Raw genomic sequence first — 23,897 nt, 5'->3', positions numbered from 1 at the left:
AATTAGTTATGGCTTTAAATAGAATCTTCTTTAGTCCAGCATGTCAAGAATTTTGACACAAAGTGTTGTTTTTTTAATATTTTGTCATTTTTTAATCTTGCTGAAGCCTTTTGCTTGTGAGGACTTCCAAAGCTGAGATATACTTTATTTTACATGTGTCATGGCAAAATGTCTGCATTACTACTATACAAAAAAACCCCTTTTACGTTCTATTGCACAAACACCCGCATGGAAGCAAGAATTATCTAGTAGACCTTGACAGATTAGTTAACAATTATCAAAAGCATTTTAAGTTTTTCATTTACTTTGATGAATTACTTAGATTATTATATACCATTGCATTATCACAGAGCCATAGTATATCCTGAGTCAGAAGGGACCCACAATGATCATCAAATCCAATTCCTTGCTCCACACTAAGATCTGCCAATTTGCTTAGTGTCATATGCATCTGATTGTATTGGGGCAGAATAAATATAGCCAAGCCTAATCTTCAGCACTCTTAGGTTTTGACCCAAAATTTGACAATGTTGATATAAAAACCACCATTAACTTTAGCTACCTTAGTCAGGTAGCTAACCTGGAAGGGGTGGGGTTTTTGGTGTGTTGCTGTAGATTCCTTTGAAAGACTTCTGTTTGCTTTCCAAATATATGCGTGCCCAGTAAGACTTCCAAAAAAAAAAAAAAAAAACCAAAAAACCTTAACTGATCCTGATACCACTTGTTTTTCAGAAATGAAGAAAATAATCAGTTGTACTGAAAGCGGCATGGAACAGATACAAAAAATATTCACCAGCTGCAGTTTGATAGAATTCTGTCAAGCTTTTTATCTGTTACTGACACTGTAGAACAACGGTTAGGTCTACTTATTCACGTTCATTGAAATTCTTTTCTGGACGTTTGACTATTGATTTCCCTGCCTGCCTTTTGGATCAGCAGGTCAGCACTCTTACTGAATGAAAAGATGAGGGCTCTAGATTCTTGGTGTCACCACAGTCTTGCAGCAGCAAGAGGAATGGCTTTGTATCAGGCTAATCCTGCGCCTCTCCCATGTGATGCATGTTCCCATTGTAGGCGTGTTTTGTGCTGCAACAGTAATGCTTTAGTGTGGTATAGTTGGGAGCTCTGCAGACGCCCCAGAGCGCAGAACTACTAATGTTAACACAGGCTTCCCCGCCCCCTTCCTTCATAACTTGTGATCGCAGAGCCATGAAAGTATGCGAGTCCCTCCCCCAGAACAGAGCGATTGCACCCGGCATATGATCAGGGCTCCATGTCAGCCAGACCAGGCAGCACTGACCTGCCCGAGCGCTGCGCATAGCCAGAGCAATGACCTTAACGGAGCAGAGCTTCCAGGGGTCTCCTCCACCCCCTTCTGAGGTGGCCAAGGCAGACATGGACAACACAGGAGAGAAGGAGAAGGCTGCACAGCCCTCCATGGCAAGGACCGGAGTGCTGGTGCCCAAGCAGCGAGCAACGGGAAGGCTAATCATGCACAGCATGGCGATGTTCGGGCGGGAGTTCTGCTATGCTGTGGAGGCTGCCTTTGTCACGCCGGTGCTGCTCAGTGTAGGGCTGCCCAAGAACCTGTACAGCCTGGTGTGGCTCATCAGCCCCATCCTGGGCTTCGTGCTGCAGCCCGTGGTAGGTTCCGCCAGTGATCACTGCGCCTGCACCTGGGGCAGGAGGCGACCTTACATTCTGGGTCTAGGCATCATAATGCTGGTAGGCATGGCTTTGTACCTCAATGGGGACGAGATGATCTCAGGTAAGTGAGGGGAACGCACTGTGCTGACAGACAAAACTCATCCTAGTGTTTTGAATCAGAAAAACGGGGTTCCTTTTTTCTCTGTTAAAAGGGTGTATTAAAATTGGGGATCACGCTACTGAGCTGCACTGAAGGAGCTTAGGAACACTGCAATCTATTTACATTCAGTCATAATGCTGCGTGTTATGTATCCTGTACATAGTGTTCAGTAGTTCATGTGTGTGATTGCAGTATTATATGTTGACCTGGCTGCCTGATCAGTTCATATAATAAGGCACTGCTTAGGCACAGAGATGTATTTGAGAGCTAAAATTTGCCTTCTTAAGTTAAATCATTGGTGTTGTTCGTATGGTGTAGTACAGATCCTAACTTAATCTGTGTTTGTTCCTATTTTGCATGAGTAGATATTCGAAACATATATCTTTAATTATTGCAGCACTGGCTTTACTCAGGAATGTGTCATGCTGATGAATGATAGCAGTCACAATTCCATGGAAACAATGCACCTGGAACATGCAAATCCAATAGGAGTGACATCCCTAGATGCTGTTCTAGTTCAGCTTGAGATGTAACTTCTCATAAGACTTGGTGGAAAGTTGCTGCTGTCGTTGTGACTGGCGACTCCTCCTCAGGGGGAGGAGTGTGTTTTCACGGATTGATTTGTTCTCTGTTCCTGGATATCATTGCTGTTGTATGTGTTTGTATTCATTTAGCCAGGAATAGATATTAGGCCAATCCTGATTGCCTAAAACTGTGGAAGGGTGGGACAAATGGAATAGAACAAAAATGTACTCCAAATGACATGTGTTTTAGGCTACCAGAACATGCAGTGGAAGTGCAAAAAGAAGTAGGGAAAGGCGAATGATGCTTTTGACTGTGGAGCTGGGAATACTCAGAGCTTCTGCTGACCCAGGGCTCGACGTGAGCGTAGCACAGCTCAGTGCTGCACGGACTCAAAACCCAGTTACTCCACTTCTCAGATGTCAATCTGGTATCTCTGGTTCCTCATGCAAAACTAAGCATTGTTTAGACTTGGAGGAATCTGGTAAGATAAAATGAGGTTTTGCAAAACATAGCACTATTGCTGTCAGAATGAGAGTTTTTTTTGTTTTGTAGCTTTCATCAGTGAGAGAGACAAGCAGCAGACATGGGCAATAGTCATTACCATGCTGGGAGTAGTGCTTTTTGATTTTGCAGCTGACTTTATTGATGGCCCCATCAAAGCATATTTATTTGATGTCTGCTCTCATCAGGATAAAGAGAAGGGTCTGCATTACCATGCCCTCTTTACAGGTACTCAGATCCTTTCTTTTCCTTCCTATTTGAAGGGAGGGGAAGGGAATTGCATGGATTTTGTAATCACTGTGTACTAATCTTGAATGAACTGATCATCTGATTCTGTGTTTCAGTCACGGGTCTGTTGTTGCTGGGTTTTCACTGCTACAGAGAACTGCAGCTTATGGTTGCTGCTGCAAGAGCTCTGCTGCAGGAGGCTGCAGGCGTTAGCATTTACAGCACTATAGCCATGGCTCAGTTAAGAACAATGAACAGTTTTTAAAATGAAGCGGCATTTGTTCAGTTTACTCTGATTTTTTGCTGAAGTAAAAATTAGGGGAAGTAACTAGTTTTCTTGCCATAGCACTTACAAATAAATAACCCTTTTACTCAGCACATGACAGAACAAGTACTCAGCAGTGCAGCTGGCACCCGTTCTTCAGCAGTGCTCCAACATATGCTGCCTTCCAGTATAGAAATGGAAGTTCTATGTAACATTTATAGCATCACAACTTCCACAAAATAAGACCAAGTGGTTTAGTCCCAGCTTGAGCTTCATTTGTTTGCCTTTGGACATTTATAATGTTGCTGAGTTACAGAGGGAAACAGTTCGCACAGAACAGAAGGCTTTGCCCTGTATTGAGAAAAAACACAAGGAATGCACATAAAGCTGCATACCTGTTATGTGGCTCAGGAAGATCTCCCGGCTGTGTCTGGGACCGGTCACTGTGACAGCACTACACAAAAAGCAGACAAGATAAGTCATGCAGACTGTGCCGATGCACATTTTCGTGGCAGCTGAGCTGTAGCAAGAACAGAAGCACATGGGCTCAGTGGCAGTGATCAGCGGTGCCCTCCGCTCCCTGTGAGGAGCTGCAGTCGCCATGAGGCCTCCGCTCAGCCTTCTCTGCCCCAGGCCCAGCACACCCATGGCCCTCAGCTGCCCCTCTACTACACAGTAGTATTGACAGTGGGCATTTTGGATATTTGAAATAGCTGCATCCTGGAACCTGGGCATAGATTCTAGGGGAACCTGAAGGCCAAGTGGGGTTGAAATGAGTTTTAGCCTTTAGAAATAGACAAAAAATTTTCTAATCACTTGCTTGGACAGAACGAGGAGCGATATATAAGCGTATAAGAATATATGGTAAGTATATTCTTGTCTGCAGCAGAACTCTGCTTACTGTTATTCCTATTAAAAAGTTTTGATTTCCAAAACCCATCCACACCATGCCCATTAACCACGTCCCTCAGTGGCACATCTACATGTTTCTAGTTTTCAAGTCTGCCCTTGACAGTGGTCGTGCAGCCCTCTCAGAGAAGCCTGTTCCAGCATTCCACTGGCCTCGCTTTTAAACTGCATTCCGCCAAATTTAATCACACTATCCATTCTCTACAGCTGACATTTGTCACTACTTTTTCTATCCCTATCAGACACAAAAGGCATCCTTCCTTCCTCATTATTTCTAGCTTCTGTTTTGTGTATTGAGTTATTTCTTTTCCTCTATTTAATTCCTTCTTTTTATATTAAACATCCTCAAGACTTTGCTCTTCAATTTGTCTTCTCTGTTTTTAAAGTCTAAACGTGAAGCTGGACGGATTGTGGTTATAACACTTAAACAAGAAAAAGATATGTGGTACATATCCAACACAACCTGCAGATTGTGCATTCCAGTGTCATGATTACTTTTAGTCAAAACAGTATGCAAAAAAGTCCTCAAGCATCAAACACAAACCACTGAGCAAACACTGAGTGTAGGTTTTCTTCCAAAAGATATTAACAGCTTAATTGTTCTTCATTAAAACAAGCAGTGATACAGGACCTGTAGGATTCAGTGTGATATAACAAAGCAGGGCTGTAATCACACATAAGAGGAAAATAAGTGCAGAAAACCCAGACTGGAATTACAATACTGTGGTTTTTAGGTGAGGCAAATATAGATCTTGCTATTTCTATTACTTCTTGTTCAACAGAATGGTTCCACAACACATTGTCTTCAGTCTCCTAAGTAGAAGGATAGAAATACTTCCAAATCCTTCAAATGCTCCATCATCCTGCCAAGCCACCTGGATACCAGGAAGGGCAGGACTGGACAAACGCTTTCTCTACCAGAGCCAAGTGCTGAATGCAGCAGTGTATGCTTCCTTGTGCTTCTCAAACAGTGTGCACTGTCAGCAAAGGAAGAAATTGTTAAAAAAAAAAAAAAAAAAAAGGATGAATTCTTCTTTTATTAACTCTGAGACATATGATAAAGTAAAAGGCAAAATGGGAATGTTAGCTTTTATTAAATGGGGAAAATCAGCAAAAGGAATTTCATATTTGCATGCACTCCATTTCATTTTCCTTTCCTAGTGGACAGATACGTGGATTTTGGTGTTTACAAAACACTGGTTTTTATTTTATTTCCTTTTTAAAAGAGAAATCACGTAGAAGCAGTATTTCTGTCTAGAGCCAGCTATGTAAGGTACAATTTACAAACTCTGCTTGATATAATAGAAAAATTGTTTGTTCCACGAAGTTTTAAAAAGCATATTCCAGCAGAATTTTATTTCATATTATTCAGTGTTTCAGAGAAAAGGCAGTCTTAAGGATGTATTTCTGAGTCATGCAGAGTATTGGCTGGAAAAGAGGAGTCCCATGTTGCTATACGTTGAGATCTTTTTTGATATCTCCAGACCTGAGGATATCTTGTTTCATATTTTGATAACTGCTTGCATGTGTGATTAGCTCAGAGTTCCAGTTTCTTCTGATTTTTCTTATATATGCTGTTATCTGAGAATTGAATATCCTGATATCTGAGGAGTGATTATTCAGTCATTTCTAGAGGGGATCACACGATGAGAGTGTTGTGCACTGTTTATTTATTTTATAAATGCCAGTAGATTTTTTTCCCCTTCTTTTCCCCCTGTAGGCTTAGGAGGAGCGCTGGGTTACCTGACAGGTGCTGTGGATTGGGGTGAAACTGTACTAGGATATTCCTTGACATCAGAATTCCAGGTGATTTTCCTCTTGTCAGCCTTGGTTTTCCTCATCTGCCTTATTGTACATCTACGCAGTATTCCTGAAGTCCCACTCAGATATGGCAACGAAGAGAGAAAGCTTTTGTTGGAAGTGACAGAGCCCTATAAGTACAGCTCCATAGCAGAAATCAAGAATGGATACTTTGCATGTACTGACTTAAATGCTACGAGTAAGCCAAAGAAAGGTACTGACACATCGTGTACAGAGGTAAGAACAGAGACAATTTTATAATCCATATCATTTCATCATTGGGGACCATTCAGTTAGCTATTGTTGGCTAATTGAAATAGAGCCCTTTCACACAAGTACTCAGAAAAAGAATCCCCCGGATTCTTTCTTCTTCTGACCTGGGTACGGGGTCAGATGAAAGCTGCCTTTCTTTTCTCTCTGGTTATTTACGAAGTACTTCCAGCAAGAGGGACAGAAACAGACTTGTCCCGGTGCTTTGGCAGGGTTGAGGGAGAGCCAAATACAGTTTGGTACTGTGTCAGTTTCTTCATACCCTATCCATCTGAATTTTGTTAAGAGGATGCAATTTCTCTGTTAGTCCTTGTAGAATTAATGTCACATTGTGGACAGGAGCTACAGACCATTAATATTTGATGTAAGTCTGTAACTCCCATTGAAATCAACACACTAATACATGTAGTACATGGAAGTATTTGTTCTATGGTCCACTGGCTGCTGCTCAGTGTTTCACCGAGGATTTATTGATGATACTGGTTTGTCCGAAATTGCTTAAGCAACAATGCTACCTCACTTCTGGGGTTTTAATTTTATTTTGAAGTGTTGCTGTGGCTGCGCCTTTGGCAGAACTTCAGATAGGAGAGAGAAACTTGTAATTCAAGTAATCAGCAGTTTATTCTTAGATCTTATGAGAGTTTGCTGCAATCTAAAGCAGCTGGGAAAAAAATGAATCTACCTGAAAAATATCTGGAGAGATATCTGAAGAATAGTCTTAGGAACAGATAGTGGTTTTCACCACTAAGAGTCATCAACAGGAATCCTCATTGCACTTTCATGATATCCTATTCACACAAAGGCTAATACATATGTCTGGCTCCAAGTGTAGCAATGAATAATGGAACACTCATCTGTTGCTTTAATTTCACTTCTTATCTCTTAGCATTATTGGATATATATCCCTGACACAAGTGTTGGGAAATCAGCTAAAAATGACCAAGAATGTTCAGGTGGTTAAGTTAGATATGATGGAAACCTAAACTAAAGTTTAAGCTACCATTATAATTGATTTATTATCTTTTGCTATTTATCATTTGTATTCTAATAGCATTTATTTGTAAACCAAACAAGCATATCATCACACCAGACACTACAGAAGGCTAGAACAGAAGATGAACACTGACTGATGGGACTATGAGATGCACAGTGAGCAGAACAGCAGTTTGTTAGCAAAGTATGACTGGCACGTTGCAATGTGCTTCCTGTTTGCCCACCTAGCTTGGGGCACAGTAACCTTCACCGACTCTGCTCACTCTGAGTGTCCTCTGAATTGCCAGAGATGCTTAGTGGTACTGACTGGCCAGCATGGGCTCTGAAATAAGGGGAAGTGAATGAAAAAGAGCCGTTTCCCCTGCAGGGAGAATTCCTTGCAGGAAGCCAGGGAAGCAGGGGGTGTATTGGGGTAGCCTCTGGCTTGGCAAGAATCCCAGTGAATCAGTAACATCTGATGCCCAAGGTACAGCTCTGGCGTGCACTGTGGGCCAGCTTGTGCAATTGCCCTCCTTTCTAGGTTTTCATTTGAACAGCCTGTCAGAGGTTTGCTGAGCTTTGATCTGTCTCATGTTCCTTTGATGTGTCCAGGCTTGGACAGATTCTAGACGCTCTGACCACCAAAATGTTCTGTCTCTTGTGGCACATGTTTTCCAAGTTCATTCATTACTGTAATTGCTTCCTTGAAGAAATGGTTCTGTTTCTTGTTTTTTCCGTGTCTCTTTTTTTTTGACTGCAGGCACCCTGGCCCTATTTCTTCTAAATTAAGGAATATGCTCTTACATACTAATAGCTTCCATGATTATTAATGAGATTTGATCTCTTACAGTATGAATAGAAATCCAGAGTTATTCTACTTTTGTTGTTTGATTTGGTGAAAAGTTACTGAGGATCTACTGCTGTAAAACATGTACTATGGCTTCCTCACTATCCCTAAGAATCATCTTAGGCTTTAAGTTGTGATTTTATAGGGAAATGGGTTGGGTATTGTGAATTTTTTGAAGGATAAGCCACTTAAACAGAGACAGACTTCAGAACTTTGTTTAAAACTAGTAGTGCAGAATGTGTTTGCTGTTAAGTATCAAATGCACACATTAAACACTTCTTTCCATTTCCGCTTTCTAAAATATCTAAATAGAGAGCTAGCATTCCTCTCTAGATGTCAAATTATCATTTGTAATTACAACAGTGCTCTTTGTAGTTCCCTAACATTTTCTTAATACTTTGATTAGAAAGGCTATTTTAAATAACTCTGTGGAAGAGTTGAATACATTACATAAGCTAAGTCAAAAAATAGTGATTATCTTTGAAATAAAACTGATAAGTCAGTATAGGATTGCTTTTTTATTTTGTATTACTGTAGTAGAATTGAACATTTTCTCTGTTTAAAACACAGTTAAAAGAGACAGTGGTGCCAAGAGAAATTCCAAGGGTTTTACACTATGTGCAGTTCAAGGTAAAAGTCTGCAACTTGAATTTTGGATTAATTTGGATTAGTCCTATGAGGATTAAAATCCTCTCACTGGAGTATTTTCAAACTTCATATGTAGTGATTATTCAAAAAGCACCTTGAAGCATAGCCTAGTTCAAAAGAAGGCACAGCTGTGAAAGGTAACTAGAACACTGAAGGAAAGCAATGATGTACTGGGAAAAATCAAGTGATACCAGTGAGCTGATTGTTGCGGTTTAACCCAGCAGATGGCCAAGCACTGCACAGTCATTCGCTCACTCCACTCCTTCCCAGTGGGAAGGGGGTGAGTGAAAAGGAAAGAAAACAAAGCAGAACTCATGGGTTGAGATAAAATTATTTACTACGATAGAGAAAAGGAAAAGGATAATAATGATGTCAAGTATGTATGTATATGAATGTACATAACAAGTCATGCACAAGCAATTTCTCATCACCTCCCAACTGAGGCCTGGTTAGCCCCCTGACAGTGGAAGAGAGTGAGACGAACTCTCCAACTCCCTTCAAAACTCCTTCCATATGATCTTATGTATGGAATATCCCCTTGACCAGTTTAATTTAGCTGTCCTAATTCTGCTCCCACCCAGCTCCTTGGGCCCTTTGCTGTGAATGGCCTTGGCTTTGTACAACACTGCTTGGCAGCAACTATAAATACTATGTTTTATATCAACGTTATTCTTCTTCTAGAACCAAAACAGTATCATACGAGACACTCTGAAGAAAACAATTCCAGCCCAGCTAAAAATGTGGCACTGATGAATGCGAGTGAAAAAGAGACTGAGGTTTTGAGCATAAGGCTCAGATGAAAAGAAGGAGATAAAGTGGAGCATTGAAGATGGTCAGAATTTTTTTCCCAGTCAGAATTTTTTTAACCTATACCCATCATGTTTTGATTTTGAAATGTGTTGTTTCTCCCATGAGACTGGGGGTGTTCAGATGCTGGTCCTTATGTTCTCTGAACATTAGAGCTTTGGCTGCATCTCCTGTTTTGGGTGATTCTTCTCCTGTTACATATCACTGTCTCTCTCCGCTTTTTGAGGGAGGAGACAGTACGTAGTGAAAATTTCATTGCAATTGTATACCAGAAGAGATGGAACACAGCACATAGTAGGGAATGGGAACAAAGTATAAAAACTGCATTAGTCTGCAACTGATATATTTTAATTCTGAGGAAATATTTTTGAGTTTTGTTTTTTTTTCTATGGCAGTTTTAAATCTGCAGTGGTAAACTGATTGTCTCCAGGAACAAGTACTTTTGGTGCTTATTGGTTCAGTTTGGTTTGGTTTTTGAAACTCCACTGAATCTGTTTTGGCAGAAATTTTTCCTTTGGTTGTACTCGTAAATAATAATCCTACCGTTACAGCAGGAAATACCACTACATTTTTACTGATGTACCCCAGGTCTTGGAGAGTTTCCGTCTTTCAGATGACTTTATTAGGCAACGATTCTACAAATCAAATATGTAGTGAAGGACATTCAGTACCCAACCAACCCATTCTATGAAAAACAGAAAAAACTTTGGAAGTTTAGCATGAAAAGATGCTGAGGCCTTCTCCACTTGCTGTCAGTATTTTATAGCCTTAAGGCCAATAATACAATATTATTGTTAAATACTCGCTTTTAGGCTCAAAGGCGGATGACACTTAAATCACTCCTGAAGACTCTTTTAAGCATGCCATCCCACTATCGTTGTCTGTGTGTGAGCCACCTCTTTGGATGGATGGCTTTCCTGTCCAACATGCTCTTCTTCACGGATTTCATGGGACAGGTAAAAGTGTAAAATCCTCTTGTTTTTCTTTCCCCATAGCAGGTCCTCCTCCACCAAAAATAAATGAAGATACTGTTACAAACTTGAAGACATTACTTTAGCTCCCACCCACTATTCCACATTTCCTTGCCTTAGTTTTTTTTTTTCTCTCTCTGTGTGGAAGAAGCAAGAGGTAGTTTTTGTTTCCTTCAGTGTATACGAACAACTAAAGAAAATAAAGAAATAGAAGACAGAATTTTGCTTGCCTGGGTAGGGGACCAAATAGGGGATTAACTGAGTGGAAAAAATTGAGTGTGTGGGGGTAGGCCTGAAAAAAAATCATTGTAGATAAACTAGGGGAAGGCAGATTAAGCAAGAAGGCAGAAGTGGAGGGAGAAGGAGAATGAGAAATGAGAAAAACATGAAGAAAATTAGCAGATGATTCTCTATAGTGTAGATAGCCCAGGAAAAAGTAGAGGGCAAGAAACAAGGATGAGCTTGGTACGTGAGGGTCTGGGAGAAATGGGTGTGAAATCTGGAGAACAACACAGAGGGCACTGCTTGAAAGATTTCTCCGGTGCTAACCCATCTTTCCATGCAGGAGATATTATATATGTGCAATAATTCCTTGCCTTTTGTGATCTTTGTGGACTGTTTAGGTGGTGTACCAGGGCAGTCCTTATGCTTCTCATAATTCCACACTTTACCATACCTACAGAAGAGGAGTGGAGGTTGGATGCTGGGGGCTGTGCATCAATGCGATTGCATCCTCAGCCTATTCTTGTAAGTATCCAAGAATGTACTCAAACTCTGTTTTGAGAAAAAAAAAAATTATTTTCTGTTCAAAATTCCAAATTAACTGTATTTTTTTTATTTTTTCACATGAAAATCTTAACAAGTATTACATTCTCAGCGGTGTTAGAAACCTGTATTTCAACACGAGCAATTCTTGCCTGGACTGCATGGGTCGCTTTGGGAGAAAAGCATCGTTCTGCATGTGAATTGGCTGAGCTCTGAAAATCATCCTAAAGCTAAAAGCCAGAATAAAATGGATGCTGTGGGCATCATTCTGAGATGCTCTTTCACCTAGCAGTCCTGTAGCTATAGATTCACAAAGGCCCCTCTGACGGCATCTTGTCATCTGCATTCCTCACAAATAAACTTTTTCATAATTACATAGAAGTTCTTGCCAAAAAACATGAACGTTGTTCTCCAAAATTATGTGTATATATACTAGCAAGTTCCCTAGATAAATCTTACCATGGCTCTTACCCAGGATTCAAAGAAAATGCTTGCTATCCAAAAACTCACATTAGTAGCATTTTGGGAGTTGAACTGAGCATCTAAAAATGTATGAGGGAAATCCCCTTTGAAGCTCAACTACAGGCATTTATGTAGCATCTCTCTCAGCTCAGAAAGAGGTCGATGCCAAATGTTCTTATTGTAACCAAACAGCGGAAATGTCTGAAGCTGTCCATGGGGGCTGTCCTTCCAGAATGGCTGTTAACTACTTCTCTAAGCTTGGTTATGCCAGAGTTAAGAGTATCAGAATGGAGCATTCTGCAGAAAATTTGTACCTGCAGTAAATTGAAGCAACGTTCAAAATCAGTAAGACTTTCCCCTTCACTGCATCTTACAAAATAAAACTCCTAAATGAATTCCCTGATGAAATGTTGCTTGTTCTGTTTAACTCTTGGCAGCAATCTCTTTCTTTCCACAGACCTGCAGAAAGTCCTTCTGCCATACATAGGATTAAAGGGACTTTATTTCATTGGATACCTACTTTTTGGATTAGGCACTGGATTGATTGGCTTGTTTCCCAATGTCTATTCCACTTTGGTTCTATGTTCGCTTTTTGGAGTCATGTCCAGCACATTGTACACAGTGCCATTCCAACTCATTGCGGAGTATCACAAAGAAGAAGAGGTAAGTCTAAGGAAGAGTAAATTTATATCTGTCTGAATCTGTTTAGTCTATTTTGGCTGAACATGGCTAGAAGGGATGAACTGGTTTCAAATTATAAATTTCAAACTATTTATGGTGACGTGTTATGAACAGAAAGGTTCTGTTAATAGAGATCTTCAAGCCTTTATTAAACAACACTGGTATTATGAGCTGTGTTGAAGCTAGATGACAGCCTTCAGCAAAGATCCCAGCTCCAGAAACTCTCCATAGTCCCACACAGAGATGAAGAATTATCATCACAACTGAAACAAGACCAATCACGGTATCCGTTCAGGCTGTAAGCTGCTAGCAGATATCCTGCCGGTGCTGCCTTCAAGGATTGCCTTCCTGAGAATAAGATCTAAATCACTGAGTTTCATGTCCCCTTTGAAAGCAAAGGGAGGGCTTGGGCTCAATGTGAGCAGCTGCTGTTACTTCAGGGAGGCCGAGTTTGTTAGCTGAGGAGCTGTCTTCTGAGTCCCTGAGGTTAACAGCCACCCTGTTAAGGCTATCAGAAGCTTTGGCCAACTGCAAACTGTTAGCTGATCAAGATACTCAATTCAAGTACAAAGAGTTTTATGTTGTTCTGTAGTAAGTTGTATTCCATGTTCTCATTCTTCTGGGGTTCTTTTTGGTCCTTCACATTCTACCTGCAAAGGGAATCTGGAAAATCCTGCATTCTTATATCATGCTACTAGGCTCAGCTAGACCTTGATGTCTTGTAACGTGTTGTGGTCTTCAATGGAAACATTCTAGCAAGTTAGTAAGAAAACTGGAAACCAGCAGGATTAAGGAGAATTGGAAGAATTTAGGAATAAATTCTCAGTATGTCCAGTGACATTTGAAGAAATGAGTTAAGAAAATGTTGAAATACAACAAAAATAGTTCAAACCAGCTATAAAAAATATAGTTGAAACAGGACTATATTAAGCCCTTGAGAGTATGTCCTACTATTCTATATGATTTCTCAACACCACCACCTGAATGATGAACACAAGAAAACTCTAAATTTCTCAAAGAATCCTACTAGGATTTTTCAGGCTGATTAAATATTTCATAGATCTGCTTAATCATTTTTCAATTAATTTCCCTGTTTTTTTCCAACAGGGAACAATGATGATATAGAATTTCAGAAAGATTTTGCGAAGTGCATGGGTGAGATCACAATCCAAACCTTGGGGCAGCCAAATCTGAGAGAGGAAGGAAAGGCAAAATTACAGCCTGTTTCTGAATCAGACCTGTTCCAAAACAGAAGTGAAATAAAATATGCTGAAGTGTGCACGGACTTAAAATATAATAAGCTAATATCTTCAAATGTCATTTATAAGAGTGCTTGTACTGGCTATGCCATTTGTTAAATGATAATCATATGTTAGATCTGACATGAACAGAATTAGGTTTGTCTTGGACCTTCTATAACGTATGAGATGATAGAAAAAGTACAGAGGAAACATCAAGTGCAAAACTGCATTCACTTACGCATTCATATCATTCTGGTTGGAACAGCTGACACATAGGAACACTGGGCACAGCCCAACAAAATAAATGTAATAAAAAAATTTTCTCAAATTGAAAACACTGCATTATTCTAGAACAAAGAACAGACATTTTCCCTTAGTATACAATGTACCAAAATCATATTCTGGGTTTTAAACTGCTGCCATTTCAATTCCTGTTCCATGCTGCCATTCCCTAGGATCCAAATTCATTTTCCAGTCCTGCTGGATTAGGAAGGCACTGTTGGTTTCTGCTGCTTTTCAGCTTTGTGTGGTAAAAGCTCAACGGCAGTGTAACAGGTGTTGCAAACAGCATCCTAATCACAGTCAAGAGCATTTGAATTCTAGGAGAGAGCAGCCCAGCTAGCATACAGCATGGAAACTTTCTGTCTGTTACAATGCAAACCTCTCCAAACAGCAGCAAGAGCAATAAATATGTAATTATCATTGTGTAATTATACTGCGAAACAGAATAGGTGCTTGTGGAAAGGATTCACAAAATTACATCTGAGACTTCAAGGAACCTCCAGAAATCATCTGGCCCAATACCTCTGTGCAAGGAAGATCACCGTGAGCAGGTTGTCCATGGTCTTGTCCAGTCCAGTTTTGAAGATCTCCCTGGTTGGAGGCTCGCCACTCTCTCTAAACAACCTGATTCAATATTCAGCAAACCTCCCCAGGTGTGAGGTTTTATATGAGATGCTTATATACTATAAACAAAGGCTTTGCCTCAAATATGTATATAATTTGAATTTAAATCATTAACAATGGTATTCTGCATGTGGAGAAATTTGTCTCTCCATGCATTTTCAGAATTTTTTTTTTTAGCAACAAAAACATCACATTTAGATTTTAATACTGAACTCCTTAATGTACTCTGAGGCATAACTTCAGAGCATCTAGTATAGCTTCAGATCACAGAGCTCCGTTATAACTAATTATGATTTTTGTTAAGTGTAGGACATAGTATGATTCAATAGCCCCCTGAGCTTCCCCTTATGGTTGGATTTAACCTTGAAGGTCTTTTCCATTCTTTTTCCACTCCATTACTCCTTCTGTGATTCAGCCTTGTGAGAGCTGGAGCTAAAATATCCTTCACAAGGTGTCCTGTCCTGTGAAATTTTCTTATTTTAGTTTGCCAGAGCTCAAGTAGAGCTGAACTTCAAGGAAACAGTTGTTTTTTCTGATCAAGTTTCAGTTTTTTTCCTTGAGAGAAGGGATAGAGGGAAAAGTTGCAGAGAGGGGAAACAGGACAATTTGGAAAACTCATTATCACTTGAACAATCTCTGTTTGAATTTTGTAACCTCTGCGGGACAGTCACTAAAACCAGAAAGGGAGAGGAGAGCTATTGGCCTGTTTTGCTGCATCTGGATATCATGACATGTGAGATTCAGTTTGTGAGCCATGCCTAAGTCCTCTGGGTCTTGTTTTGTGCTTATTTCCAGGACCTGAATCTGCAGCAAAAAGAACAAGGCACGGAGCACGCAAGAGGCAAGGGCATTGACTGTGCTGCCCTCACCTGCATGGTCCAGCTGGCACAGATCATTCTTGGTGTGGGCCTAGGGCTCTTGGTCAGTGTTGCTGGCAGTGGAGTCACTGTGATTTCAGCATCAATGGTGGCGCTGATTGGCTGCTGTTTTGTTGCTTTTTGTGTTCGATATGTGGGGTAAGACTGTGTGAAACTATTGGAAGGAAATACCCCCAGAAGGTCAGCAGCACTGGTGCTGTTGCCACGCTGATACTGCTGGCACATCCTCCTCTCTTACCTGCTTGGAGCAGCTGCTATTACAGAGCATCACTTAACCACAAAGCGAAGACTTGGTGAAATTGGTTGCCTAATGCCTCAGGTAGAAAGCTTCTCCATTCTGACTGCTTTATTACTGCCTCCCTTCTGACCTCAGTGCATGAACACACTATTACACTTGAAGACACACCTGCCTGTGGTATCTTGATGATGATCAAGATCTCTCTTGACATCAGCATCTCCTCAATGACATGAGGAATCACTGGGAAACTCATTATCAGTTTGTGGAAGTGAATAGATGAAGCATGTGATAAATTGAAGAAGTAATGAACATGAACAGAGCAAGGATTTTTTTTCTCTCTTATTTTTCAGTTATCTTAGCTTTGGGGATATTCCTTCTGGTGGTCAAAAGCTGCAGGAGCATCAAGCAGATTTCAGAAGTCATGTGCCATCCCGTTGTATGATTAGTATGTAGGTCACTCCGAAAGTAATGCCTCCTATTTATTTCCATGGAAGCTACAACAGACACAGAGAGCACAGTAACACTATTTGATAGAGCAAATTCTCATCTACAAAATGCCACCATTAGCTATGTATTTTTGCCAGTGATGAAAAAAGGCCTGCATTTGCCAGAGGAGATGACCCACTGTCACACCACCCACCACCGTGCTGATATCCCCTGTTTGGTCTCCCTAAACATTCAGCAAGTGTTGATGTATGTCACTGGGTGCCATTATTTTTTCACGTGGAAGAATACAGTTCCATGCCTTTGCTTCATCTGCACTTCCATTTCAGATGTCATTTTGTCAAACTGCCCCTCTGCTGCCATCTGTTGCACAGCAATTAAATGTAACGGGATATTGGTGGGAAGGTTCACCCTCTGGTGCCATATCAGCAACCCCCCCTCTGATGTTGTGAGCCAACGCAATAAAATAGAAGGCATTACTTTTGAAGCAGCCCTCATGCTATTGTTAAAGGGGATAAGTCACCTCCCTGCTGCCATAAAATCCTATTTGGGTATGGAAGGTGGCTGGAGTGTAAAAAAAATTGAAGCTTATTGTTTGAAAGTATATCTGTAAAGTAATTGTTTTATAGTGTATCCTGCTGCTTGTGTATAATTGAAATGACAGCCCTGACTGAGCTTGTCATGAAAGTCTGCCTAGGGCTGCTCTGCAAATCTGTGTTTAGGCACCTGGACAATCGTCTACAGGAAACATCTGCCATTTCTTCACTCTCAGAACTCTAGCCTCATGACTTCATTTATAAATGAAAAAATAAACTCAGCCAAAAAATAACTGCATTTGTGGTGATATACCACTCAAATCTTGACATTGAATATTACAGTATTCAACTTAATACAGTATCTTATTTCTCTATTTTCCATGCATACCTATAGCTTTGACTGATTTATTTTTGTTCTTTACAGACTACTGTAAATTAATTAAATTTTGAAAAGACTATCATGAATGAATGTACAGGGATCCCTCTAACTTCTACCGTAAATCCTGAAGTCTACTTATTTGTATTTAATTGAGTACTGAACTTCATTCCAATGATATTTCTAAGTCCTGTGTCTGTGAAAACTGAGTCTGGAGATCGTCATACCCATTTGCTATATCCCATGAATACATCTACTAAAGCAATATTGTTAATGAACAGCAATACAGGGAAAAAATCTTGCCAGCTATGTTTTTTTGTTGTTGTTGTTTTTTTGAAACACATGTTGCACATGTATGATCAACACCATCATCTCAGAGTTGATCAGCTGTTAGAGTAGGCACACATGGCGTAAACAGGCACCACTACATACAAATGGTTGGATTTGAGGGAGAGAAGCCTTTGCGCAGGTGCACCAAGTTCAGCCTTGGTGCTGTGGGGTGTGGGGTGAATCACCCAGGAATTCACCCAGAAGTGGGGTGAATCATTTATTCTCAGGAAAAAAGACAAACAATTATTCTTGCATAAACTTATAAAAATTACGTATAATATATATTTACATATATATAATATATATAATAACAACCTTGTGGAAGCGTCAGCTGCATTTTCTTGGTGGTTGCATTTCCACTGTAGGCCCCAAATGGGGCTCAGTTCATGGCAGACCTTGCTTTTCTTCACAGCTCCCTCATCCTGCCTTGTGAAAAACCTGTGGTTCATGGCTTCTTCTTCCTTGGGGTTCTTCATTAATCCCTCTCATGTTATACTCATGGAGTAGAAGAGATTGCAAGAGTGAGGACTGGGGCTGTGCTCGAAACATTCTGTGGGTATTTTGTGGGTACTGGGATGACTGGAACACAAGGGCTCAACCAGGACAAAAAACTGGAGAAGGACAGAATATGAAGGATGGTTCTAATCTCAATTCATTTATTGCCATCATTATGTTCCCTTGATGCAGTATATGCAAGGAGGAGGAAATTTTAAAGGAAGAACAAGGCTGAAAACAGGGAAAGGTGGAGATGGTCAGGATTACCAGACTCAAAAGCAGCCATGTAGGCCTGTACTCCAAGAGCTGAAGATGGGTTACTATATAAAGCTCAATTTCTAGTATGGGGCTGGGAAAAGGACAACACTTACTTATGTCTTCGTCAGTATTTTCTCTGAGGCTTAGTGCTATCAGAACATAGAAATTCAAATAGTTGTTGCTAACTCTACTTTCATACGAAGAGAAAGCTGGCATTGATTCAGATCCACCGAGTGACTGAGATCTGTAGCAACATCAAAATTGTGAACCTGGAAAAAGAAGGGAGATGTCGTTAACTTATATACCAATGCTTTTCTTTACAAATCTGCTCAGAGAATACTGTTCCAAGCATTCATGTCAGCATTCTCATTATCTTTCCTTTTAAAATGAATTACAATCTATAGAACTCACAACAGAATAGATTCAGTTTTTCTTTGAAATTCTTCCTATATATGATTCTAAGACTTAAATTTAATGTCCATCTGAATGTGTCTTTGTCAAGAAGCAAGCAAACAACATAAAAGTACAATTTGAAAAAGTATTTAAAATTGAAGATGTATGAAGGTGCTCATTCTGAAGCCAAAAATACATTTCAGATGTCACTGAAAATAATCTAAAATGTTACTAGTTCACGAGAAGGGAGAAAACAGGTATTTCTTTCAGCACTTGAAATATTTTACAGGCACTGAAGAACGTCACTGTGGTGCTATTAATTTAAGAAGTTCTACATTTCTGCCTCTTTCTATATTAGTTCAGGACTTGAACTGACTTATCAGTATATTCAGTTATGCATTTAATATCAGCTTTTATTGCAATAACATGATTTTCAAAGTTAGAAGGACTGGGTCTGATCTTTCTCATGTAGTTTTGCTTCCATATGCATACAATCAAATAAAGATCCATGTTTTGTTTAGGCAAATGATACATCTAGATGAAGATGCAGATGTTTTGCAATAATCAATCCCTCCTCCTTCCCACTTTAACAGAACTAGTTGTGGTTAGTGAAATGAGGCAGGAAACAAGTATGCCATCTCCCTAACTCTTTCCTTTTGCTTTTTCTTAACAATGCCTGTCATTTATTTCCATTTAATGAACTGGCTTGTAACTTAATTGAAATGTTAGTGGAAGTTTTCTCTTTTCAGAGTAACTACAGTATTAGTAATGTCACAGTTGCTTTCTTTCTCCCCCTGTTTTCATCTTTTCACAGTGATTTCAATAGAACTCTTTGACTTCTGAACTAGCAAACAAGGGAGCTTGTGGGTGACATTTTCTCAATCATGAATCATTAATATCTTTGCTTGGTAAAATTCACAGTTTCAGCATTGGTACTGGCAAGTTGTTACCATTCCCCGCAGTATGTCAAAAGACAGGGAGAAAGCAATGTGACTAGGTGTGGCAGTGATTACTTTTGATATTTCTGGACTAAAAAATGGTTGCTTCATGCAGGAAGAAGCTGGAAGCATCTGTGATAAAATGTGTTCAAATTATTTATGTCATGATAAAACTGCACAAACATTATGTACAATCCTTTTCTCTGTAAGTTTCCAGCATTCATTCTCTATCTGCTCCTTCTTTGTTCATTTAAGCAGTGTTTGAATCTACTTGTGCAAAAGTAAACTCTGAAAAACATTTCACAATTCTGTTCTCTTCTATGCTTTATTCAGTTTCATGTATGCTTGTTTAGTTTCTCAAGGTGTATTCATTAGCTGTACTTCATAAAGCTTTTTCTTGAAAGTTTAATGTAGAATCTGCCCTTTTCTACTCTTTTACCTGTGTATTAAAAGTAATGACTTCACGTCATATAGATACATCCAACCAGAGAGTACAGCGCTGTGTTGCTTTATGTAACTATTTGCAGAATTAAGGGGGGTGTTGGGCTGGAGGGAAGGACTGCTTTAGAAAGGAATTATCATCAAAGACGAAGAATGCTCCAAGGGAGAAAGGGAATGTATCTTCTGTCATCCTGAGAATCGAGTACTTCTTTCTTTCCCTGAGGCTGAGTGCTTGCTTGCCCCCTAGTGGGCAATGGCATTATAGCACTTCTCTAGAGCTCGGGAGCTGCTTTCCCTTGCATTACTTTTAACCTAAATCCTGTCTCTCTCTGTTTTATCGTACTCCAAATTTTCCTTTTAAAGATACACTGTTCCAGTCCAGATTTCCGTTGCGTGTAGACAACAAACAAAATTTTGCTTACTATTAGCTGTAACCCAGCAGCGTAACGCTAATTAAGATGCTGCTGTATGGACAGGTGGCAGTAGGAGCCGCCCAGATGTTTAGTATCTCATGCTAAAATTAAGACTTTAGAAATCTAATGCCAAGACAAACCTGCGGTGCAGCTGTACCAATTGGATGGCAGATTAATTTTTGCTGTATTATTTCCTAACAGGTAAGGCGCATTTTGTAGCAGGAACAGGACAAGAGGCAGCATCACCCTCTGCAACCTCTGCTTTCAGGACTTTTCTCATCATTAAGTTCTGGGGACAAAGGGAAAAACAGCAGAAATTTTACTGGAAGTTTTAAGCAGAAGGTCTTACTGGCATGAAAGAAAGGAAAAGGTTCCAGCAGTGATACCTTTTATTAAAAGCTGGGATCCAAAGTCTGGAGCTGCATGGCTGGAAGATCACAGTATAAAGTCAGATGCATCCCAGCTAATTTATTTTGTGGTTTGTTTTTTTTTTTCAACACTGTCTTTTGTTGTTGTTGTTTTAATTTTCATGCAAAAAATAACAATTTGAAATACAATTTGCAAGTTATGAGATTCCAGGTATTTTAAGGACAGCTAAAGTAATTGTTTCTTAAATAAGTGCTGATATTCCAACACAATACCTAATCCCAATGGCTAGGCCTTTAAGAAATATTGTTAGATTGCTATAACATTGCAAACATTGACAGTGAAATAGTTGTTAAAACTATGTTGTCTCTGAGAGAGAGAAGATTATCAAAGGAAGTTCTTCCTTTCTGAACAGCGCCTTTAAATTCCTTTTGTAATATTCGATTTTTTGTGCTCGAAATCCAAGATTTCAGTCTAAATCTGAGACAGTGGGATGGAGTGCACCCCCAGCGAGTTAGCTGATGACACCAAGCTGTGTGGTGCAGTTGATTTGACAGAAGGAAGGGATGCCATCCAAAGGGACTTGGACAGGATTGAGCCCACGGGAACCTAATGAGGTTCAACATGGCTAAGTGTGAAGTGTTGCATTTCAATTGGTACAATCCCAGAGATGAGTGTGGAGAGGGAGAAGAGCACATTGAAAGCAGCCCTACAGAGAAGGATGGGGGTTCTGATGAATGAAAAGCTGGATATAAGCCAGCAGTGTGCAGAGGTGTGCACTTTCAGTGCAGAAGGCCAACAGTGAGCTGGGCTGCATCAACAGAGGGGTAGCAGCAGTGAGAGGGAGGGGATTTTCTCCTCTGCTCTGCCCTTGTGAGGCCCCAACTGCAGTACTGCACCCAGATCAGGATCCCCAGCACAAGAAGGACATTGGAGCTGTTGGAGCGGGTCCAGAGGAGGGTCATGAAGATGGTCAGATGTTTGGAGTACCTCTCTTATGAAGAAAGGCTGAGGGAGCTGGGCTTGTTCAGGCTGGAGAAGAGAAGGCTCCAGGGAAACATCACTGCATCCTTCCAATACTTAAAGGGAGCTTACAAGTAGGAGGGGACCTACTTTTTACACAGGCTGATACTGATAGGACAAGAGGGAATGGTTTTAAATTAAAAGAGCAGAGATACAGGTTAGATGTTAGGAAGAAGTTGTTTACTCAGAGAGTGGTGAGGTCCTGAGCACAGTTTGCCCAGAGAAGCTGTGGGTGCCCCATCCCTGGAGGTGCTCAAGGCCAGGTTGGATGGGGCCCTGAGCAGCCTGAGCTGGCGGGTGACAACCAGCCCACAGCAGGGTGTTGGAACTGGGTGTGCTTTAAGTTCCCTTCCAACCCAAGCCATCATATGATTCTTTGATCTCTGAAAATGTATCCCCAGATCTTAAGTTCAAACTAGGTACTTTCATTATTTATGGTTGGCTGCACAGGTTCAGCAATTATTTGATACCCCAACTGCATGCTGAGAGCAGTAGGATCTCTGCTTCCTTCAGTTCATGAAGAGAACTCTACCATATGTGTGTATCACTACCTATAAAAAAGGTTCTGGAGCTCAGTAGGAAATGACTTTTGATGAAATAAAGAGTAGATTATATTTCCTCTTAACCCTCTCGGTTGTTACAGTGGTAGTAGAGAACAATGAAATCTAAGTGGTTATCACTATAAATGCATAATATGAGTTTATCTGAAATATGGAAAGGGATTTTAGTGCAGAAACTGATTTTTTTAGAGGTTTTTCAGAATAAATGTCAAGTAATACACTGTTGTATTGGAACAAAAGTTCCAATTGTCATTGCGTATTCACAATTTACTTGCCATCATAGAACCACACAGAATCACAACATGTTCGGGGTTGCTGATGGAGAACACTCAGTCCAGTGCCACTGCTCAGTGCATAGTCAGCTAAAATAGGCTGATCAAGAATGTGGCCAATCGTGTTCCATCTGAAGATGGAGACTCCGAACTCTTTGGGCAATCTGCCTCAGTGCTTGACCATATCATTAAAAAAAAAAGTTTTTTTTCCTACATTTAAGTGAAATTTACTGAATTTCTATTTGTGCCTATTGCCTGTTGTCCATTCCCTGGATATCACTGAGAAGCCTGGTTTGTCTTTTCCTCCACCCCCGTGACCCCAGTAGGTATTTACATATATTGATGAGGTCCTCCTGAGTGTGCTTAGGAAGTACTGAATGTCCTCAACAGGATTGGTTTTGGTTTTGACCTCGCGTACCCTTCTGGTCACTGAGCTCCAGGTGGTCTTACGCTGCTGACTACAACTCTTTAAGCCCAGCAATTCAGGCAGTTTCAACCCAGCTCACTTTCCACTTATCTAATCCATACTTGATCAGCTAAAGGTCATGGAGAACAGAAGAGGTGTCAGGAGGCTGGAGGAAAGCCAAAGTCACTCCAGTCTTCAGAAAGGGCAAGATGATCTCCAGAAGTCCCGTCCAACCCCTATGACTCTGTGATTTTTATGAAGTGTCATGGGAAAGAGCATCAAAAGCCTTATTTAGGTTCAGATAATCCACATCTGCTGCTTTCCTCTCATCCACCAAACCAGTGGTATCTTCACAGAGGATTATCAGGTTGATCAGATGTGATTTCCCTACCATTTTAACTCATAACTAATTGTTGGTAGATATAAGTTGCTAGCAACTTTATCATCTCAGCTTTAGGCTTTGAACTGAAAAGGAAGTTGAAGGAATTTGATTTTCATATTTTTTTTCTGAGCTTATCAGAGACTTTTTCATAAATATACTGAGGACTCATTTTTCCACAGGATTTCAGTTTTATTCAGCATGATGGATGACTTCTAAACAAAAATAGAAAGCTTAGTTAAACATTGGCACTATAACTCAGTGTTGAACAGTTAATTTGATCATTGTACAATGAGTGTTGGCCTCAGCAAGGAAAAACACATATCCCATGGAGAAATACTACCTCATTGTCACAATAAATGGATTAGTGAGGAAAAGAGTTAGTACTTGAATGAACTACTTTATTTTGCTGTTTCCCAAAGTGAATAATCTGCTGTGGGTCATCTTAACTTTCTTTTAGCACTCCCTAAGAGTATAGGTCAAGGTTTCAAAAAACTTGTACAATAAAACAAATGTTTTCTGTCTTCAGTTAGTTTTTGTTTGTTT

General features: G+C 40.2%; 1 protein-coding gene across 5 annotated transcripts; it reads left to right on the top strand.

The window, feature by feature from the left end:
• Positions 877-19,789, top strand: SLC45A2 (solute carrier family 45 member 2). Of its 5 annotated transcripts, none has more exons than XM_021381217.1 (7): positions 877-1,768; positions 2,885-3,061; positions 5,956-6,041; positions 10,392-10,535; positions 11,174-11,297; positions 12,235-12,440; positions 15,401-19,789. In XM_021381217.1, exons 1-7 carry the CDS (start codon positions 1,330-1,332, stop codon positions 15,623-15,625), a joined length of 1,401 nt encoding a protein of 466 aa, XP_021236892.1. In that variant the 5' UTR covers positions 877-1,329; the 3' UTR covers positions 15,626-19,789. The 5 variants fall into 5 exon arrangements, with proteins under 5 accessions (XP_021236892.1, XP_021236893.1, XP_021236890.1 ...); XM_021381215.1 differs by having other exon boundaries at positions 881-1,768; positions 2,966-3,061; positions 5,956-6,272; XM_021381214.1 differs by having other exon boundaries at positions 882-1,768; positions 5,956-6,272.

The sequence above is a fragment of the Numida meleagris genome, chromosome Z (genome assembly GCF_002078875.1).
Source record: "Numida meleagris isolate 19003 breed g44 Domestic line chromosome Z, NumMel1.0, whole genome shotgun sequence".
Lineage (NCBI taxonomy): Eukaryota > Metazoa > Chordata > Aves > Galliformes > Numididae > Numida > Numida meleagris.
Note: the sequence above shows the minus strand (reverse complement) of the source record. Positions and strands in the feature narration are given on the sequence as shown.

Bases quoted from the DNA above. Each gene is read 5' to 3' on its own strand.
- SLC45A2 (XM_021381214.1), top strand. From the start codon at position 1,330: ATGACCTTAACGGAGCAGAGCTTCCAGGGGTCTCCTCCACCCCCTTCT. The intron at 10,536-11,173 runs GTAAAAGTGTAA...TGGACTGTTTAG, and splicing joins TCACGGATTTCATGGGACAG to GTGGTGTACCAGGGCAGTCC. The intron at 12,441-15,400 runs GTAAGTCTAAGG...GCTTATTTCCAG, and splicing joins AGTATCACAAAGAAGAAGAG to GACCTGAATCTGCAGCAAAA.